This window comes from Hippichthys cyanospilos, chromosome 4, assembly GCF_059441005.1.
Source record: "Hippichthys cyanospilos isolate Australia breed blue-spotted pipefish chromosome 4, RoL_Hcya_1.0, whole genome shotgun sequence".
Classification (NCBI taxonomy): domain Eukaryota; kingdom Metazoa; phylum Chordata; class Actinopteri; order Syngnathiformes; family Syngnathidae; genus Hippichthys; species Hippichthys cyanospilos.
The window spans coordinates 17312530-17329159 of NC_142372.1; the positions used below are offsets into that span (position 1 = coordinate 17312530).

At 42.8% G+C, this 16630-nt stretch overlaps 1 protein-coding gene across 1 annotated transcript in view; it reads right to left on the bottom strand.

The window, feature by feature from the left end:
* Positions 1–308: 308 nt before the first annotated feature.
* The window catches only part of zfhx3b (zinc finger homeobox 3b), a 154735-nt gene continuing 138413 nt past the window's right edge, over positions 309–16630 (bottom strand). The window contains exons 7-11 of the mRNA XM_088412590.1: positions 15683–15819; positions 14971–15171; positions 12867–12984; positions 7234–12684; positions 309–6732 (exon numbers count right to left, since the gene is read on the bottom strand). Coding sequence (XP_088268716.1) covers positions 4976–6732; positions 7234–12684; positions 12867–12984; positions 14971–15171; positions 15683–15819 — 7664 coding nt within the window. The 3' untranslated portion in view covers positions 309–4975. The remainder of the gene's footprint in view (positions 6733–7233; positions 12685–12866; positions 12985–14970; positions 15172–15682; positions 15820–16630) is intronic.

Below are 16630 nucleotides of genomic sequence, written 5' to 3' on the forward strand. Positions count from 1 at the left end.
AAATAATAAAAAAATGCATCCACTGTAGACCATCAAGGCACATGCATCAGCATCTTGTTAATCAAAAGGGAACATTATCATTGTAAAGGCAAAATCGAGGATCCTGTTTTGGATCTCGTAAGAATGAAGTGTCCCCAATGTTTTGTCCCTTGAGTGACTATGACACAAAGGATAAAGTGTCTTAAATGTGAATGGAATGTATATTTCCATCCTATAGCAGTATTGTCTTTTTGTCAATTCAGAGGTGTGAATCTTTGTATTCAGGCATTTCATCGGAACAGAGAAGAATGAGTCCAAACTCCACAGGGTCTATGCTCATACTTATTTTAATGTATCACAATGAGCAAGAAACATACTTGATGAAATATTTTCAAAGGAGTATATTCAATTAACATCTACAATCAACTTAACTAGGACAACAAGGTTTTGTGACAAAAGTTTTTTTTAAAAGTCTGAAGTTCCATGTGGTTTGTATGTGTGTCAGTTTCCATGTCATTTGGTACAGTCTGGAAATCTTCATCATATAATTACAGTAACAAAAAAGCTAACAAGACTACAGTATAGAAAAGACATCAAGAACAACATTTTTGGTTTAACTTGCTCTTTTTGTACATTGCAAGGCTGTTTTTTTCTACCCTCAGATGGGCTGCCTGGAGCCCCAGAGCCATGCTTATGAGGCTCAAACGAGGAGTCATTTAAGGAAACGAACAAACAAAAAGTCTAAAAGGTTTAAAAAAAAAATCTGTGGCACCAGAAGTCACAAAAGGAACAGATCGCCCCAAGTAACAGTTCATCTTTGAAGTTGGAGCAGATGGTTGTTTGGTTATCAGTTTGGTTGTTGATTTTGGTTAATACGCTTTTCTTTAAGAGTACAACTGTCTCTTTAAAAAAAAAAAAAAAAAAAGACAGTTTGGAGAACCCGACCCCGCACTCTGCTGTTAATTTCTCTTTTTTTTTCTTTAACAACATAACCAACAGAGAGCGGGGCGAGCTGCCGTGTGACTTGTCTACCAAAGACAAGCGGAGGGAAAAGGGAGACAGGTAGCAAAGTGGAGGAAGGGAAAGAGGCGAGCGTCTCTGTCCGTCCTGTCCTGAAATTTGGGGAAACGTCCATCAGAGGGGCAGAAGCGGTGGCAGATGGGGAGAAAGAAAAGAGGAAAGAGCAGCTGGAGTTAAGATTCAGTTCTCTCTCTTTCTCTCTGTCTGTCTGTCACACATCGTCTGTCAGTTCCAGAGTCCATTCTCGTTGTCACTAATCGGATAAGGAGGAGGTATTTAAAGCTGTTTTGGAGCCTGCCCTCGGCTCCCATGCCCAGTTTTGGTGTGCCCCACAGCCTCTCGTGTCCTCCTGACAAGAGCTCCAAAGCTTCCCAGAGTCTTAGTTTTTTTTTGTGTGTGTTTTTTTTTTCTTCAGTCCTTCTTCATCTTAGAAACAAACAAAAAGTGATGACTCGTTTTAAATATATTTTTTATCTGTGTCCTGGTACGCACTCCTTTTCACAGTGGGCAAAGATGACTACGGCATAAGCCTGTCGCTTCTGAATATCCATCAAGTATCCCAATGTAAGTTTTGTGGAGACAGACATCCACAGTAACATTTCAATAAAATATACACATTTTTTTAGGGGGGGTTGTGTACAAATGTTCCTTTTGTTAACTGCCTAACGCTTTGGCCACATTCATAGGATCAATCGAAGTAAAAGCTATCACAGTCTCTTTAATCATTTGATTTCCTCAATTACTCAGAATTGCGGTCCAGTTTGTTTTGATGTGTAACACAAAAAAATTAACTGGCTCTTATGAAAAACATGCGCGTGCACACACATTCTAATTCACATAGCGCTATGCTGGGTGTATCTGATGTAGGGATTGTAACTTCCTCTCTGAGAGAGCCAAGATGATTTCATTTGAACTTGGGAAATAAGGTAGATTGGAAATAGCTTTGAAAAAATTATACATATCACACAAAAAAAATAATAATAAAGTGACCAGGAATTATTTGTGTTTTCCAAATTTCAAAGAATTAATTCAAAGCTAGTGTTAATTTATGATTAAAAATAATATACAGAAACCACAAAACATACAAATACAAATAAGAAAATTAAAATATATGTTTGACATTATAGGGAAATTAAAATATATTTAATGCAAAAAATATAAATTAAGAAAGAACACGATATCAGGGGAACTGAATTTTGGAGCGGTGGCTAGCTTGCAGACTCAATCTTTGATCTTAACAACATGCTATGGTATCAACACGAAAAAGGCAAAGATTATTGGGGCGTATACATATATCTATATAAATTGGCTGTACAATATTGGTCAAGAAAGGTTTTTCACAAATTTAAATAAGTCTTGGTTTTGGTTGAAAAAATATACATTTTTGTTTGTTATCAGTGAAAGGGAGGGGGTACCTATGCACATCATTTTCCATTGTGATACGATGAAGTAGGGTGACTTCTTTGGGACACGAAAGCCTCCTAGTCGTTTGAACCAAGGGACATCTCCAAAAAAAACCTCCTAGCGACCAGAAAGAATGCTTTGGAATGAAGATGCCCCTCAAGACCTGTAATTTATGTGTAAAAGTGGCACCCTGCTTACACATGGGACAAGTCATCGATGGATTTCCCTGCAAGGAGGGGTGGGGTGGGGGTGGGGGGCAATCGCACCTCAGTTAAAAAGCTATCATTTGCCGTTGAAACTAGTTTTATGTTGACTGGCAAAAATATGATTAAAACCTAGGCGACACATCAGTACCAGATGTATTATATACACTTTTTTGGTAACCACCATTACTTGCTTAACACGTAAGCAACGAATTCGACTGGATGGAGTGTTCCGTGCCTGCACAAGTTGATCTTTCACTAAAAATTACACAACAGCGGAAAAATTGAGTGAAAATAGATTATGACAGCTAAAAGAATTGAAATGACATAAGATCAGTCCTTGTGTCATAACAAAGAAAACAACATTGTGGTATTTGGAATGCACTGTTCTTCACAAACGTCATTGGCTTCAAAACATTGGTCTGTCCAAAAAAGAAAAATCACCAAAATGTCCTTTGGAACATACATATTCACAGTCTTCAAAGTTCCGTTTTTGCAACAAGAAACAAAAAAGGTGTTGCGGAGAGGCAAGAAATTGGTTTATTGTTTGTTTTTGTTAAAGCTTTGCCAAAAGCAAAATGAGCATGCATCTAAGATTTGTTTTTCTTTCTTTCAAAATTCTACATTAGCAGCAAAACGTACGTCCTTGAAGACCAGACTTAACACATGATCTTAAAAAAAACAAAAAAAAAACCCAAAAACAAAAACGGACATTTGAATGTGTCAAAAAAAGGTTCATAACTATCTTACAAACTGCAATGGCTCTGTAATGGTGCTACTCCACAATGCAAGGACGAGGGCCCTATTTGGTTTTTGGTATTTACGTAAAAAAGCCACCAGTTTGCTTGCAAGGAAGCAAAAACGGCAACTCTGATGCGTACTCCTTTGTCTTTTAAAACTTTGTTTTCTTTCCTCTAAAAACAGCAACAAATTATCAAGTATAAAGAAGCCTCTTTTTCTCATCGTTATGCACCAATGGTGAAAAGTGTTCAGTCTTTGGATTTTCTTTTAGTCTTAAAGCGTGAGAATTATTATTAGTATTCTTTTTTCATTATCATGAATGACAAGAAAAAAAAATGTAGCCACACTACATGGACATCGGAGGACCTGCGTCGCATCGACAAATACAGGACAAGGGAAATAAGTGCGAAGATAAGAACACGCAGATTGAGAAATGGGACTCAGACAGTAATAAGTGCACGAAGGTAACAACATTTTTTTTAAATAAAATTAGAATTTTAACATATCACCTAGTTTTCATCCAGTTGATGCAGTACCAACTGACCCATGTCTTTTAAATATCGCTTAAAGCGGTTCCTTCCTTGTCAGGAAGGGAATCTGGATGAATACTTCCCAAGAAGGTTGCGAATAAGACAAATATTATTTGGATAAATTACCTGCCCATCATCTAATCTATCGGAATGATCAAGACAACGTCAAATGAAGTGTCTTAAAGTTGGACAATACGAAAGCTAAATGTACACAAGTTTTTTTCAGGCTACCATACTGCTTCAATGAATTTTCAATCCAGCAATCTACATACCACCCAAAATGTTAGAAATTTGTATAAATACAGTGAGTTGTTTTCTTTCGCTTTTAAATCTAAAATATTCATGGCCCATTGTTATGTCCGCAATGCTCTTTGTCTTAGTACGAATGGATGACAGTTCTTCTTCATCGAATCTTTTTTTTAGGAGTTAAAACTCAAGCCAATCAACTGCCATTTTAGCGCCCGGAAAAATGCCTTATCAATACGCGTTCTAATTGAGATGTTGTGGCAAATCAATGTATGACAGAAGCAAGCGTGTAAAACATGGACTTGTGTAACAGAACAAAACATTTGCGAGCCATTGACCTGAGAATAAAAAAGACAATACATTATTATTTTACCTTCGCAAGCCATTGGTTTCTGAATGCTTAAATAGCAAGGACATGGACCAGACTATTCTCCCATACAGTACATACTGGCTTTTTGTGAGTGTGTTGTTAAATACTACTAAACAAAAGTTTTTTTGTTTTTTTTTTTAAATCCAAATTTCTCAACGGGTTTCTTGGGTCATTTGTCAGCATTCCTCTGCATCAATCTTTGCTCTTATATATTATTAATATGCATGTGTTTCAGTTGAATAAAAACAAAAGAAAATGGAAACCAGCATGTTGATATGGGAAAACAATCCACTAACATTAAAGTTTTTGGTTACAAGCTTTGGAATTGCAGTAAGTCTTTACATCTTTTTTTTTCCTCTGAAATTGGTTTGTATAACTTTAACGCATTTAACATTGCTGCTTTTTCTGTTTTTTCCATTTGTGATTTTTTTTGCCATTTTTGTCTTTTTTTTTTTAAACATTGTCCATCACCGAAAGCTCTTTTACAATCTGATGGAGTCTGTTCCTACACTAGCGAGATTACTACTACAAGTACTACTGTTTTTGACAAAGCCAGGTTGCTGCGGCTCGTCTGCCGTCCTGCCCAATCTGTCTGCCGACTTCTGACTGTTGTCAGAGTCAGACTCGTCGGTAAAGACGTCTGTTGGTATCGAGGTCTGAACTCCTGAGGTGCTCAATGAACTTGAGGTAACCGTTGAGGGTGAGGACACTGGCGGAAACAGGGAGGAAGCATAGGAGGGACTGGCATTGGGCTTGCCGACTAAAGCTCTGGAGAAAGGGGCCTGGGGCCAGGCTTTGCTGGCAGCTGTGGCGTTGAGCTGAGCATTGGAGGAGGAGGAGGACAAAGACGAGGAGGAGCAAAGGGGGCTGGACATGGCAGAAGATGGCATGGCGGCTGACGTCGTTGGCGGCGGAGTAGGGCTGCTGATGGGATGAGTGGCAGACTGCGAGGTAGATGTGGTGTTAGGAGTGGGGAAGCAGGCTGAAGAGTGAGGTAACAAACTAGTAGCGTGCTCTTTGGCATTTCTGGCTGATCGCTTGATTGTTCTGTGTTTGTGCAAAGCTGATTCCAGATGTTGACTGAGCGCTTTTTCCCCATCCAACGTAGTGTCACAAGCCAGGCAGTCATAGAGACTTCCAGCCCCTGCGCCTACGCCGCTGGGGACACGCAGCAACATCTCTTGCAGGTTTGCCACAGACTGACCGAAAAAACAGTTAGACTTAAGGTGGGTAATAGCCGCGTCTTCCTTGGTGAACACTGCTTGACACTTCCGGCATGCCACTTTATACTGCACCTTGGGGATTATGAACTGGTCTAGATGGGGGTCCGCGGCTTTGCCATCCAACTCATTCTGCTCAGCGCATACTTTATTTGGAGTGGAGGAGGTGGAAGGTGTGGTGGGGGATGCACTGTGGTGGTTGCCCTTTTGCTCCTCTGTTTTCACCGGATCTTTGGCAGGTTCTTTCCGATCCCCCGAGGATTTTGGGGGAGCTTGTGTTTGGCTTGCCTTGGGTTGCTGAATCTGCTGAAGCTGCCGCTGCTGCTGCTGTAGTGCTTCCTGCAAGCTCTGCTGATATTGCTGGTAATGCTGCAGCAGGGACCCTGGAGACAGGCCCATCAGTGCTTGTGACAATGCAGGGTTGTAGGGGAAGAGACTTTCCATACCATACATCGGTTGCAGGTAACCACCTTGGAGAGCGCCGGGGATCTGTGGGGTGTAGTATGGGGAGAAGCCAGGCATGAAGTAGGGCAAGAACTGGTTGGTGAGAAGGGCTGCAGGGTCTGAAGCCAAGGCAGCCTGCAGGGCTTGGAGCTGGGCAGGATCCACCACATACTCCATACCGGGCGTAGGCATAGAGGTGGCGGGAACAGCTGGGTCTGGCTTTTCCTTCTTGGCGCTGGCAGCCGAAGTAGAAGGGGCAGGGGTGCTTCCAGTGGATGACGGGGTTGAGGGCTTCTCTATCTTTTCCTTGGGTTTTTCCTTATCTCTTAATCTCTCAACTTCACGCTCTTTGGGTTGTTCAGGCCGGGAGACAGATGGGGTGCTTGAAGAAGTAGCATTGGATGTAGAGGTCGGGCTGGAGCGGGAAGCAGATGTGTTTGTCGGTGCTGGGCTTGACGTGGACAGGGATGATGATGAGGGAGGCTTGTTGGGCAATCCAGATGTGGGTAAGCTTGGCGAGGGAACATTGGCACCGGGCATGTTCAGCAGGTTTGAAGGTTTCGGGGGAGTTAAAGCTGCAGTTTGGTAACACAAAAAACAAAACAGAAGGGCTTTAACCGAGTTCAGATAAGATAACAATCAAATAACAACGGTTTGACATGGATTTTAGCACCTTTATATATATATATATATATATAAATATATATATAGATATATATATATATATATATATATATATATATATATATATATATATATATATATATATATATATATATATATTTACTTTTGCTGTTGTCTTGCCAAATCAATATAAATATATAAAGGACACATTTCCTTGCTACCGTTATACAGAAATTCTTTGAAAATAATATATATTAGCAGATGTTAACAGTAACAAGATTGAAAATGTGCTCTGGGATCTTCTGCTATCATGACTTTGTTCAACTGAACGTGAGAACAGGAATACGAATTGAAACTGAAAGACATTCTTGTACAGTGCATTATGTTATACAAGAAAACGGTTGACAGTATTTTCGTCGATTAATGTAATAGAACAAAACATAAATGCGTACCTGAGTTAGAGGAGTTAAAGCTGGAAAGAGAGGGGCTTCCAACCCCTGGCAACAGGACAGGTGGAATGCCTTGTAAATTAGAATAGGCTGACTGGAGATTCAGCGCCTGCATTGCAGGGTTATCAAACATTCCTTGTTGCTGCATGGCCTGCTGCTGCGCCAAACCTAAAACTTCATTGGCCTTCTTGATGCGGTCCATCTCTTGCTGAGCCATAAGTTGACGGACAGTGGCCGGGTCAAAGTATTCTTTTTCTTTGTCAATCTGACTGCCGATAGTATCCTTAACCTTGGAGATATGCTGCTGGGAGAATATGTGATCGCGAACAGAGAGGCGGGCACTATACTTGACACCGCACAAAGTGCATTCAGTCTTCGGCCCCTCATAAGATGTTTGATTGATTCCAAAGTGCTTGGCCATGTTGAGCTTTGCCTTTTTTTCCTTGGCACGGGCATTTTGAAACCACACCTGAACCACTCTCTTTGGAAGTCCAATATCATTACCAAGCACCTCACATTCCAACATTGTAGGAGTCCTGTAGTCATTAAAACAGGACTTCAATACTTTCAGTTGTAGGTTAGTCATCTGGGTTCGGAAACGTTTTTGACCGGGCCGATCGCCGCTGTCAATGCTCCTGGTGCCAGATGCGCCAGGACTTGGAGAGCAAGGATCTGCCAAGCTCGATGTCTCACTGTGGTCAATTATGTGTTCATTTTCACAGTCCTTAGCATAATAGCTTGTAGCGGGGCTTACGAGCCCGGAGGACATCTGGTCATCATTTTCAAGGATGGGGACCGTGCCCCCAGGCTTAGGCAGGTACTCAGTGCTACTCTGGCTGTGTTTTGCATCAGCACTGTCATTATCAGCATTAGCCTCATCACCTGTAGTTGTATCCGTGATGGCTGTATTAACAGAGGAACAGTCGTCATTATCCAGTTTGTTTTGATCAAAGCTAAGGTTCACGGCAGACATGGCTGAATTGTCAAAATCTTCCATTCCTTCAACTTTAATTGAAGAAGGACTCAGAAGAGCCCTGGGAGATGAATCCATTCCTCTATTCACAGGAGACATGGATGAGCTTTGTCCATCCATATTTGAAGACGCCATTTGGGAATAGCCTGACGTCTCCAAGGCATCTAACTTTATTTGGATCCCCTCATGGTCAGATAACATACCAGAGAGGGTTAAATTATAGCCAGCACGTTTGGCCTCGTGCCAGTGGCGAGAGCGAATGTGTGCCTCGAGGGCAGTTTTTGCTTTGAAAAGAGCTCTGCAAAAGGGGCATCTTCGATGAGCTTGAGCTGGCCCCACTGCTCTGAACTGGCCTTTTCTCTCCCGTGCTCTAGTATTTTGAAACCAGACTTGTACAACTCTCTTCTTCAGCCCCACCTCATGTGCAATGTGGTCAAGCATCTTACGTGTAGGATTAGAATCCAAGAGGTACTTCTGATAAAGAATCTCTAGCTGCTCAGGCGTGATGGTGGTTCTGAGCCGCTTGTCTCTATGTGGCTCTTCACTGTTTGTGCTGTCATTCTCTCCTGGGCTTGTGCCAGCTTTCTCCTCCAACTTCCTCTTCAAGGAGTTCATTGTGGATGTGGGGGTGGATGGAGAAGTGGCAGAGCTGCTGGGGATCTGGGGCATTGCCCCAGAGAGTAACTGACCAGCCAGGAGAGGATTGCTCGGGTCAAATAGCATGAAAGGCATGTCCATTGAGCGGTCAATGAATTGTGGGTGGATGAACTGATTCTGCACAGAGAGGAAGTGTAATTGCTGGTGCTCCTGCCAGTGCTCAAAGGAAGGGAAGCCAATCTTGCACTGATCACACTGGTATGGGATGATCTGCTGGGCCATTTGTTGTGGCGCCGAACTCATGTGGGGGTTGTGGGTCAAGTGAGAGCTTTGGGAGGGCGCCTGGCTTGTCTGAGAAGCTGATGGACCACATTGCAGTTGTTGTTGCGTGAAGGAGGAAGAGGAATGCTTGTTGGTCTTTGACATAGCTTGCAAATTCTCTTCTCTCTGGTGCCGATGCTTTTGTGACTCTGATTGGGATTGGGACACATTTTCTTGCTTAATAGAGGTTTTATTTGGGTCAGCCGATATATCTGGTACCTCTTTCGACTTTTCCTCTTGGAGGTTTGAGCTGGTTGCTGGTGACGCCTCCTCCTTATCAGCTGAAGGGAGGTGTGAGAATGCAGAGGTTGTCGGTGGAAGTGGACAGAGGCTTGAGGAGGAGGGCATTGGGGTGTGGCAAGACGAACCAGAGGGAGTGTAACATTCATTGGAAAGATCAACTGAATCCTCGTTGTGGCTGTCGTACTGTCCATCCTCATCTTCATCTTTGTAGCACAATTTCTTTTGATGTTTTATGAGGTCAAATATTCTCTGGAAAACCAAATTGCATTTTTTGCACTGGTAGTTCAAATTAGACGTGCGAATATAGCGATCGTTTGAGAGTTCCCGTCTCTCGCCGTCTTTCCCCCCATCGGTCTGATTTTCATAGTTCTTTCTGGCCTTTTGCCGAGCATTTTGGAACCAAACAACAATAACGCGAGTTGGGAGGCTCAGAAGGTTGGAAAGCTGCTCAAACTCATCGTCCTTAGGATAAGCGTTGGCATCAAAGAAATCTTGTAAAATTCTCAACTGGTAGTCTGTAAACCTAGTTCTAGAAGATCTCTTGCTTCCATAGAAGTCTTGCTTTTGTGGTTCAGGGGAAGGTGGTTTCGAGTCAATTTTGGTATCGTCGAGTGTTGTCGTAGGCGGGTTATTGAAGTTGTACGGCGAGTCTTTGTTGCGTTGTCTCTCTTTGAAAAGTGTATTTCTGAACCAGTGCTTGATGACTTTTTGTTGCAGTCCCGATTTATCTGCCATCTCTTTAATCTGATCTTCATTAGGTGAATTGTTAATATCAAAGTATTGTCGGAGGACCCGAAGCTGGTCATCTGTGATACGTGTCCGTGGCCTCTTGTTCTGTTGCTGCTGCAGCATGGCCGGAGTGAGCTGTTGTTGGTAGAGCTGGGCCAAGTCTGAGGCCAGGCTGGGTTCCACAGAGGGTAGCTGACTAGTTAGCTGACTGGGCAAAGACTGGAGCGACATGGGCTGCATCATTAGTGGTGAAAAGATCGGCAAGTCCATTGGCATGGGAATTTGTGGCATTGGAACTGGAGGTTGTGGAGTAGGTACAGTTGGAGGTGTGAGTGAGGCTGTAGACACGGGAATATTTGGCGTAGGAGCTCTTTGGGGCGGAGGGGGTGGGGGAGGAGGTGGAGGAGCTGGAGCAGCCTCTGGTGTGGGCGGTCTCAGTGGATACAATTTATCATAATTCTCTCTGTATTCCTTGGCAAATCGCTCAAGGGATCGGAATGGGAAGAAAGCCTGATGGATATGCTCCTGGTGGCTCTTAAGAATCAGTATATTTGAAAACAGCTTACCACAGGCTTCACATTCCAGTTTCTCCAATCCCTCTACAGGGTCCACCACTCTTGTGATCCCACCTGGGCCACTTGACCCTGTTGGCCCAGTTGCCCTTTTCTGGGCCTTCTGCTTATTTTCATTATACTGAATGACTAATTCAAAACCAAAATTTTCAAGCAGGGCTTTGGTTGCATTTCCACGAGCATCGGAAGCAATCCTTGGTGGAAGTAAGCCAGGGTCTTGGTTGATATTTGTTGCAATGTGTTGAATGTCCTTCCTTTCCTTTAGTTTTTCTATTGAATCTTTGTTGACATCCTCATTTCTTTCAGAAGCATCTTTGTCTCTCGCAATATCTTTTTCATTTTGTGAGGAAGCGGGCTTCTGCTTTTTTTCAACCTGCTGGTGGAGAGAAGCACTCTGTTGCAGTAATGCCATCTGTCCCTGTGAGTGCGTCGGTGGCTGCTGCTGCTGCTGTTGTGCTTGCTGTTGAAGGTGGTGATGCATCAGTTGCTGCTGCAAACAGCTCTGTTGGGCTGAATTCTTGAGATCTTCTAGCAGCGAGGAGGTGGTTGCTCCTGTTAGGCCAAGTGCTGAACTACTGATGTTGATCTCTGGGTTTAGTTGAAATTCTGCTCCAGGAATATAAAAAGGAAACAGCAACTGCTGTTGTTGTAAAGGCAGAAGTGCATCAGTTGTCATGGGGAAGTGCTGCAGAAGTGCTGGATTAAAGAGCTGGGATTGTAGAAGAGCAGCCTGCTGCTGGAGTTCTTGCTGGAGCTGAGCTTGGGCTTGAGCGTGAGCTAATTGCTGTTGCTGCTGAAGCTGGTGCTGTCCCCGTGAAGAGAGCATCTCTGCATATTTAGCCTTTTTTGCGTCATTGTTCTCTGATGGTGAGGACTGGCTGCTAACTGAGCTGCTAGTTTCATGACTATGGCTCTGGGAGGTGTGGTTACCGCCGAGAATATTTTGAGCTGTTTGAGACCCGGAAGTGCCATGGTTGGTCGAGTTTGTTGTTGAGTTGCTTGCTGGGCCTGGACTTGCCGTTGAAGTGTTGGTGGTCGTACTTCCGCCACTTCCAGCTGTAGCACTTGCAGAGCTGGTTATCCCACCCGCGGCTTCAAGTTTGGCTGCCCTTGCTTTTGTTTGGTGTAGAACAGAGCGCATATGGATCTCCAAAGTGGAACTCTGGCTATATGCCACATTACAAGTGCTACACTTGAATGGCTTGTTGTCAGGGCTGCTTGTGGGCTCTGGCTGACCAGTGGTGGACTCCTGCAGAGCTCTCTTCACCTTGTGCAGGTGGGAGACAGAGTTATAGTGAACCAACAGAATATTCTTCTGCGTGAACGACTCTTTGCAGACAGTGCACTTGAATGGACGAGATGGATCTAAGAATTTCTCCATGGTAAAGTTGGGACCTTTTCTGAATGGTAAAGCACGTTTTGGTTCAGATCCAGAATCTTCCAGCAGTGAGCCAGAGTCACTCCCTGTTGGGCTCTGCTTTTCCTCTGTGTCACTCTCATCCCCCTCTTTGTCATCTTCTCCCAGACCGCCATGTTCTTCGCCGAGCGTTGGGTCACCCATGACCATAATGTCACCGTTCATCAATAAGCCCCCATACAGCTGCTGGATATCTGCTTCACTAAGCTCCAGGTGACTGGTTTCCAAATGTTTCTTCAAAGCTTGTAGCGTTCTGAAGCTCCGCTGACAGAGGCAACACATGGTTGCTGCTCGGATCACATGATACTGGGAATGGAGCTGTAGCTTCTCCACAGTCTTGAAGGCCAAGCTGCATTGGTTACAACGATACTTGTAGACGTGGCGATCGGAAACAGGTAGCTGAGGCCTTTTGTTATGAACTTCATTGAAGTGAATCTGAAGAGAGTTGGATGATTTGAACACTTGATTACAGCCTTTCTTCCAACAAAGAAATCCAGTTGCATCATCCTTCTCCGTTGGTTGATCTTCTTGAGGTGACTTACGAGCCTCAAGTAATTCTGTAGGAAGTGAAACTCCCTTCTCAAGATCAGCAGCTAAAGCATCTGTGGAGAAAACAAGAATTGAGAAATGTCAAACTCTGATTGACCATATACAATTGTGTATACACTGAATTCGCAAACACATTAACTGTGATTTGAATGTTTCCTTAAGATGAACCCTGAAAAACTTGTTTGAGGGAAAAAAAACAAAACAAAAAACTTTGGTGACAAAGGCAGACACTAACCAGCTTGTTTTGTTGTTTCTTCAGCGTTGGCAACAGCATGAGAGGGGTTCTGGAACTCTCTTTCTGGACCAGGAACAGGTATGAACATGCTTGCTGGCAGGACATCGGTTGCTGTCACCTGTGGAAAAACAAAACAAAAACAAGAACATATATATTTGTCATTTAAAGTTTGAAAACATCTCCATCTAATCTAACCTTAGCAGATTGACTCTTATGAACCAGTGTTATATACATTTTTTTCATGAAACACATAATGAGAATTATGTCACACGTCATTAAAAATTAACATGGTACAATTGTTCATTCTAAGCCTCCTACTCTTGTCTGGCAGAAAGGAAACAAAAAAAACCCCAAAAAAACAAGGCAAAATGACTTGAGACTACCTTATTAGGCCATTGGAGGAAAGAGCACAGTATCCCGAGGTCAGTTTTGAATTGGCCAGTGTAATTGGCAAACATAGTTCAAAATGGCTATCATCCAGCCAGACCCATAATTAATGAAGCTCATTTTCATTGCTGCAGTCTTACACAGACTGATAATGAAGCATAGATTGAGAGGGACGGCACGAGGATATAAACCTGTTGCAACTTGTATGTCCTAACGTGAAAAATGTTTTGTTTAATTAGAAAATTCACGGTACGATTAAGGAAACAGCAGTGGCTGTAGCCAAATAGCTGGGGGGTATAATTAAACATTTATACCAATTATATGATGACGAACTAGCACGAGGTTTTTATTGAAAATCTATGCAAACAAACAAAAAACAATAAAACTTTGCAAACACTCAAGTGAGAGAAAAAAAGAGTGTCCAGAAGTAAAACCAAGAAGCAGACAAAACTAAAGCAACCCGGATCTGAAGACAATTGGATGATGAAAGGATGAAACGTGGGTGAGAACATATCAGCATGCATGCTTGGCGTGAAATAAGTCACATTTTCAGAATTAATAATGCTTCTCCCCATAGATGAGTGTAAAGGATGAAGTACTTTTCCACCTTCATTTACTTGTTATAAAAATGTGTTGACTTCAATGTGTCTCCTATTACAGGTCTTCTGTCATGTTATTCTGTAGTGGTTCAGTACATTACAACCTCTATAAAAGAAATAAATATTGCAGTCTACCATACTAATGTGCTTGCCATTTACTTTCGAGATGGGGGGATGAAGACTGCTAGGCGGACGACAAAGCAATGTTTTACTGTGTGATTGTCCGGCCAGCTATTGAGCCATACAAGATAGAACAGAACAAAGATTTGCTCAGTGATTTACAAGAGGAGAGGGCAAATAAAATTTTATTCCCCCTTTGATGAGCATTATTGGAAGCAAGGAGACTACTTTCAGTAGAGAACAATGCATCAGTACACTGCAGTTGGCATAAATCTAAACAACGGGCCTCAGTATCTCCCCTTATGTCTGTCTGTTTTTGGAAGCCAGCAAATTAATTAATTATACAATTGTTGTTCCGGTTGAACCTTAGTTCTTCATCGATCACAGAATTTTGGAGACTTCTGAGGGGACGGCCATTTTTTGTTGTTCACATTTCTTTCAAACTCACATTAAATGGGAGTCAGCACACACTTGCCACCTTTTACAGTGCCTCTGATTCACCCTAAATCCATTTCAGATGTTCTCACAGGCTTTTTTCTTCTTTCTTTCTTGCTTGCTTGCTTGCTTGCAGATGGCAAAAAGGGTTTTGCGCCAGCATTGACGAGTAAAGTCATAGGTCTCACTACCGCAGTGCTTCCTTGTCGGGGTGTATGTTATCGTTTGGTGATTAGTAGTGTTGTATAAGTGCCAAACATGCCTTTGTGAATTATGGGAAGAAGTTCAACCTTAGTGCTATTTGACCATAACAAATTCTCCCAAACACATCAGGCAAAACAGGTTTTGGGCTAATGAAACCAAGCTTGAACGGTTTATCCGAAAGGTATGTTTGACTCAAACATGAGACTTTCATCGCCAAAACAAACAAAAACCCGGCATTACAAATTCCCCGGTCACGGCGTGATGACAATAAATCACTTTGAATAACTGACGATGAGCACAACATCCACTTGAAACCAGTGAATATAGGAGAAGTCGTTCTGATGATGCCATCGACTTACTGTGGCAATGAGCTTGTCGACACAGTCGGGCGCAACACTGTGCAGGTGCGTGAGGTGGAACTGCAGGTGTATCTTGTTGTTGAGCATGTCCTGGCACAGCGGGCAGCGTAACATGGGCTGGACAGAGTGCTGTGTCATCACGTGCATTCTGAGACGATTCAGGTCCGTGTTGGTAAACTTGCAGTAAGGGCACTGGTACATCTGAGTGAAAGGAGATGGAGAAGCAGATGAGAGGGGTGGGGATGTATTCACAGAGGGTTAATAGGGTGAAATGGCTTTGTGAGAGAAGAGAAGCTGTAGATGAGGAGGGTAGGGTGAGGCAACCCTTCCCTCCAGCAACCAGATTCCTCTGATCGCAGACAAGTGTGTAATAGTGAGAACCACTCACTCTTGGCACACACTTCAAAGTGCTCTCATCTGTCAAATACCTTATTGATTTTCCACCTTATACACAATTAGCAATGCGACTGCAGCAGAGAGGCTAAAATAATTTTGAGTAGAGTTGAAAAGAAAGTAGTGAATACTATGAAAAGGCTCGGCAAGATGAATAGAAAATTCATCCAAAGTAGTTCTGCTTCTTCTAATTGGAGTTAAAGTTTTCAGCAGATAATGAGGTCTTACTAATTGGAGAGCAAAAAAAAAAAAAAAAACTTGGACTTTTATGAAGGGCATGCATGGCTGGTCCTAAACTTGTGTGATTTACGGCGCTCACCTGCTCCGCAGCTCGCTTTTCAGCTGCCCGGGGGCGCTTTGAGGACAGCGGGCTCTCTGAGGTCTCCGACCGTGACGAGGGCCTTTTGCTAGGGATCGGGGAATCTGACTGGTGCTGTTCCGACTGGCCGGACACTGCTGAGCAGACACACATGCACAGAGGGATAAAGAGGAGACGTCTGGATGAGTTGAAGGCTTGGCAGCACGAGACAGGTCAATCAATATCAGTGAGGGTAAAGAGCTGAAGGGCTGTCTTTTGTAAATGTGCCATATCTACATTTAATGGGAAATGGGCAATATATCACACACATTTAATTCTTCTTTTTATACTTCTTTTAACACCGGAGCCATAGACAACATCATATACAAATGTTAGTTTACCACAGGGTGCAGCTTTAGGTTTCATCACATCTCATATTTTCGGTCCACATGAGTTTTTCGAATCAAGACAAAGTACATAAACATTGCCCCTTCGGTTCTCATCCATGTTCGAGCTATTCCTTTTGTTCTGAGAAATACTACGCATGGACTTTTGTTGAAGCATGAATATGTCGTAACATTAAAAAAAATGCGTCAAAATAATTCTACAGCTTTACATCTTGTAATAAGATGAACGCCTCTTTTGTTGCCAGGGCGACCGCATGCCGTTTACTTTAGTGGCCTATACAGTTTATGGACCAGCTAGAGCACCACTCATGTTATGTTATTACATACACTGTCATAGGCTCAAATGACAATCAAAATTGTAGCATCATAAAACCACAGGACCATATTCTAATGGAATCCTTACCTTACAAAATCATAATCAGCTCAAATATGTCAGTCATTAAATTTGACAGAGCTTATGTGATGTTAATGATCTGCATAAATGACAACAATGCAAATTAAACGTCTCATCCCATGCTCGAAGGCCAAAATCTCACGTATGAGCAGCTGCAAAGCATTTTAA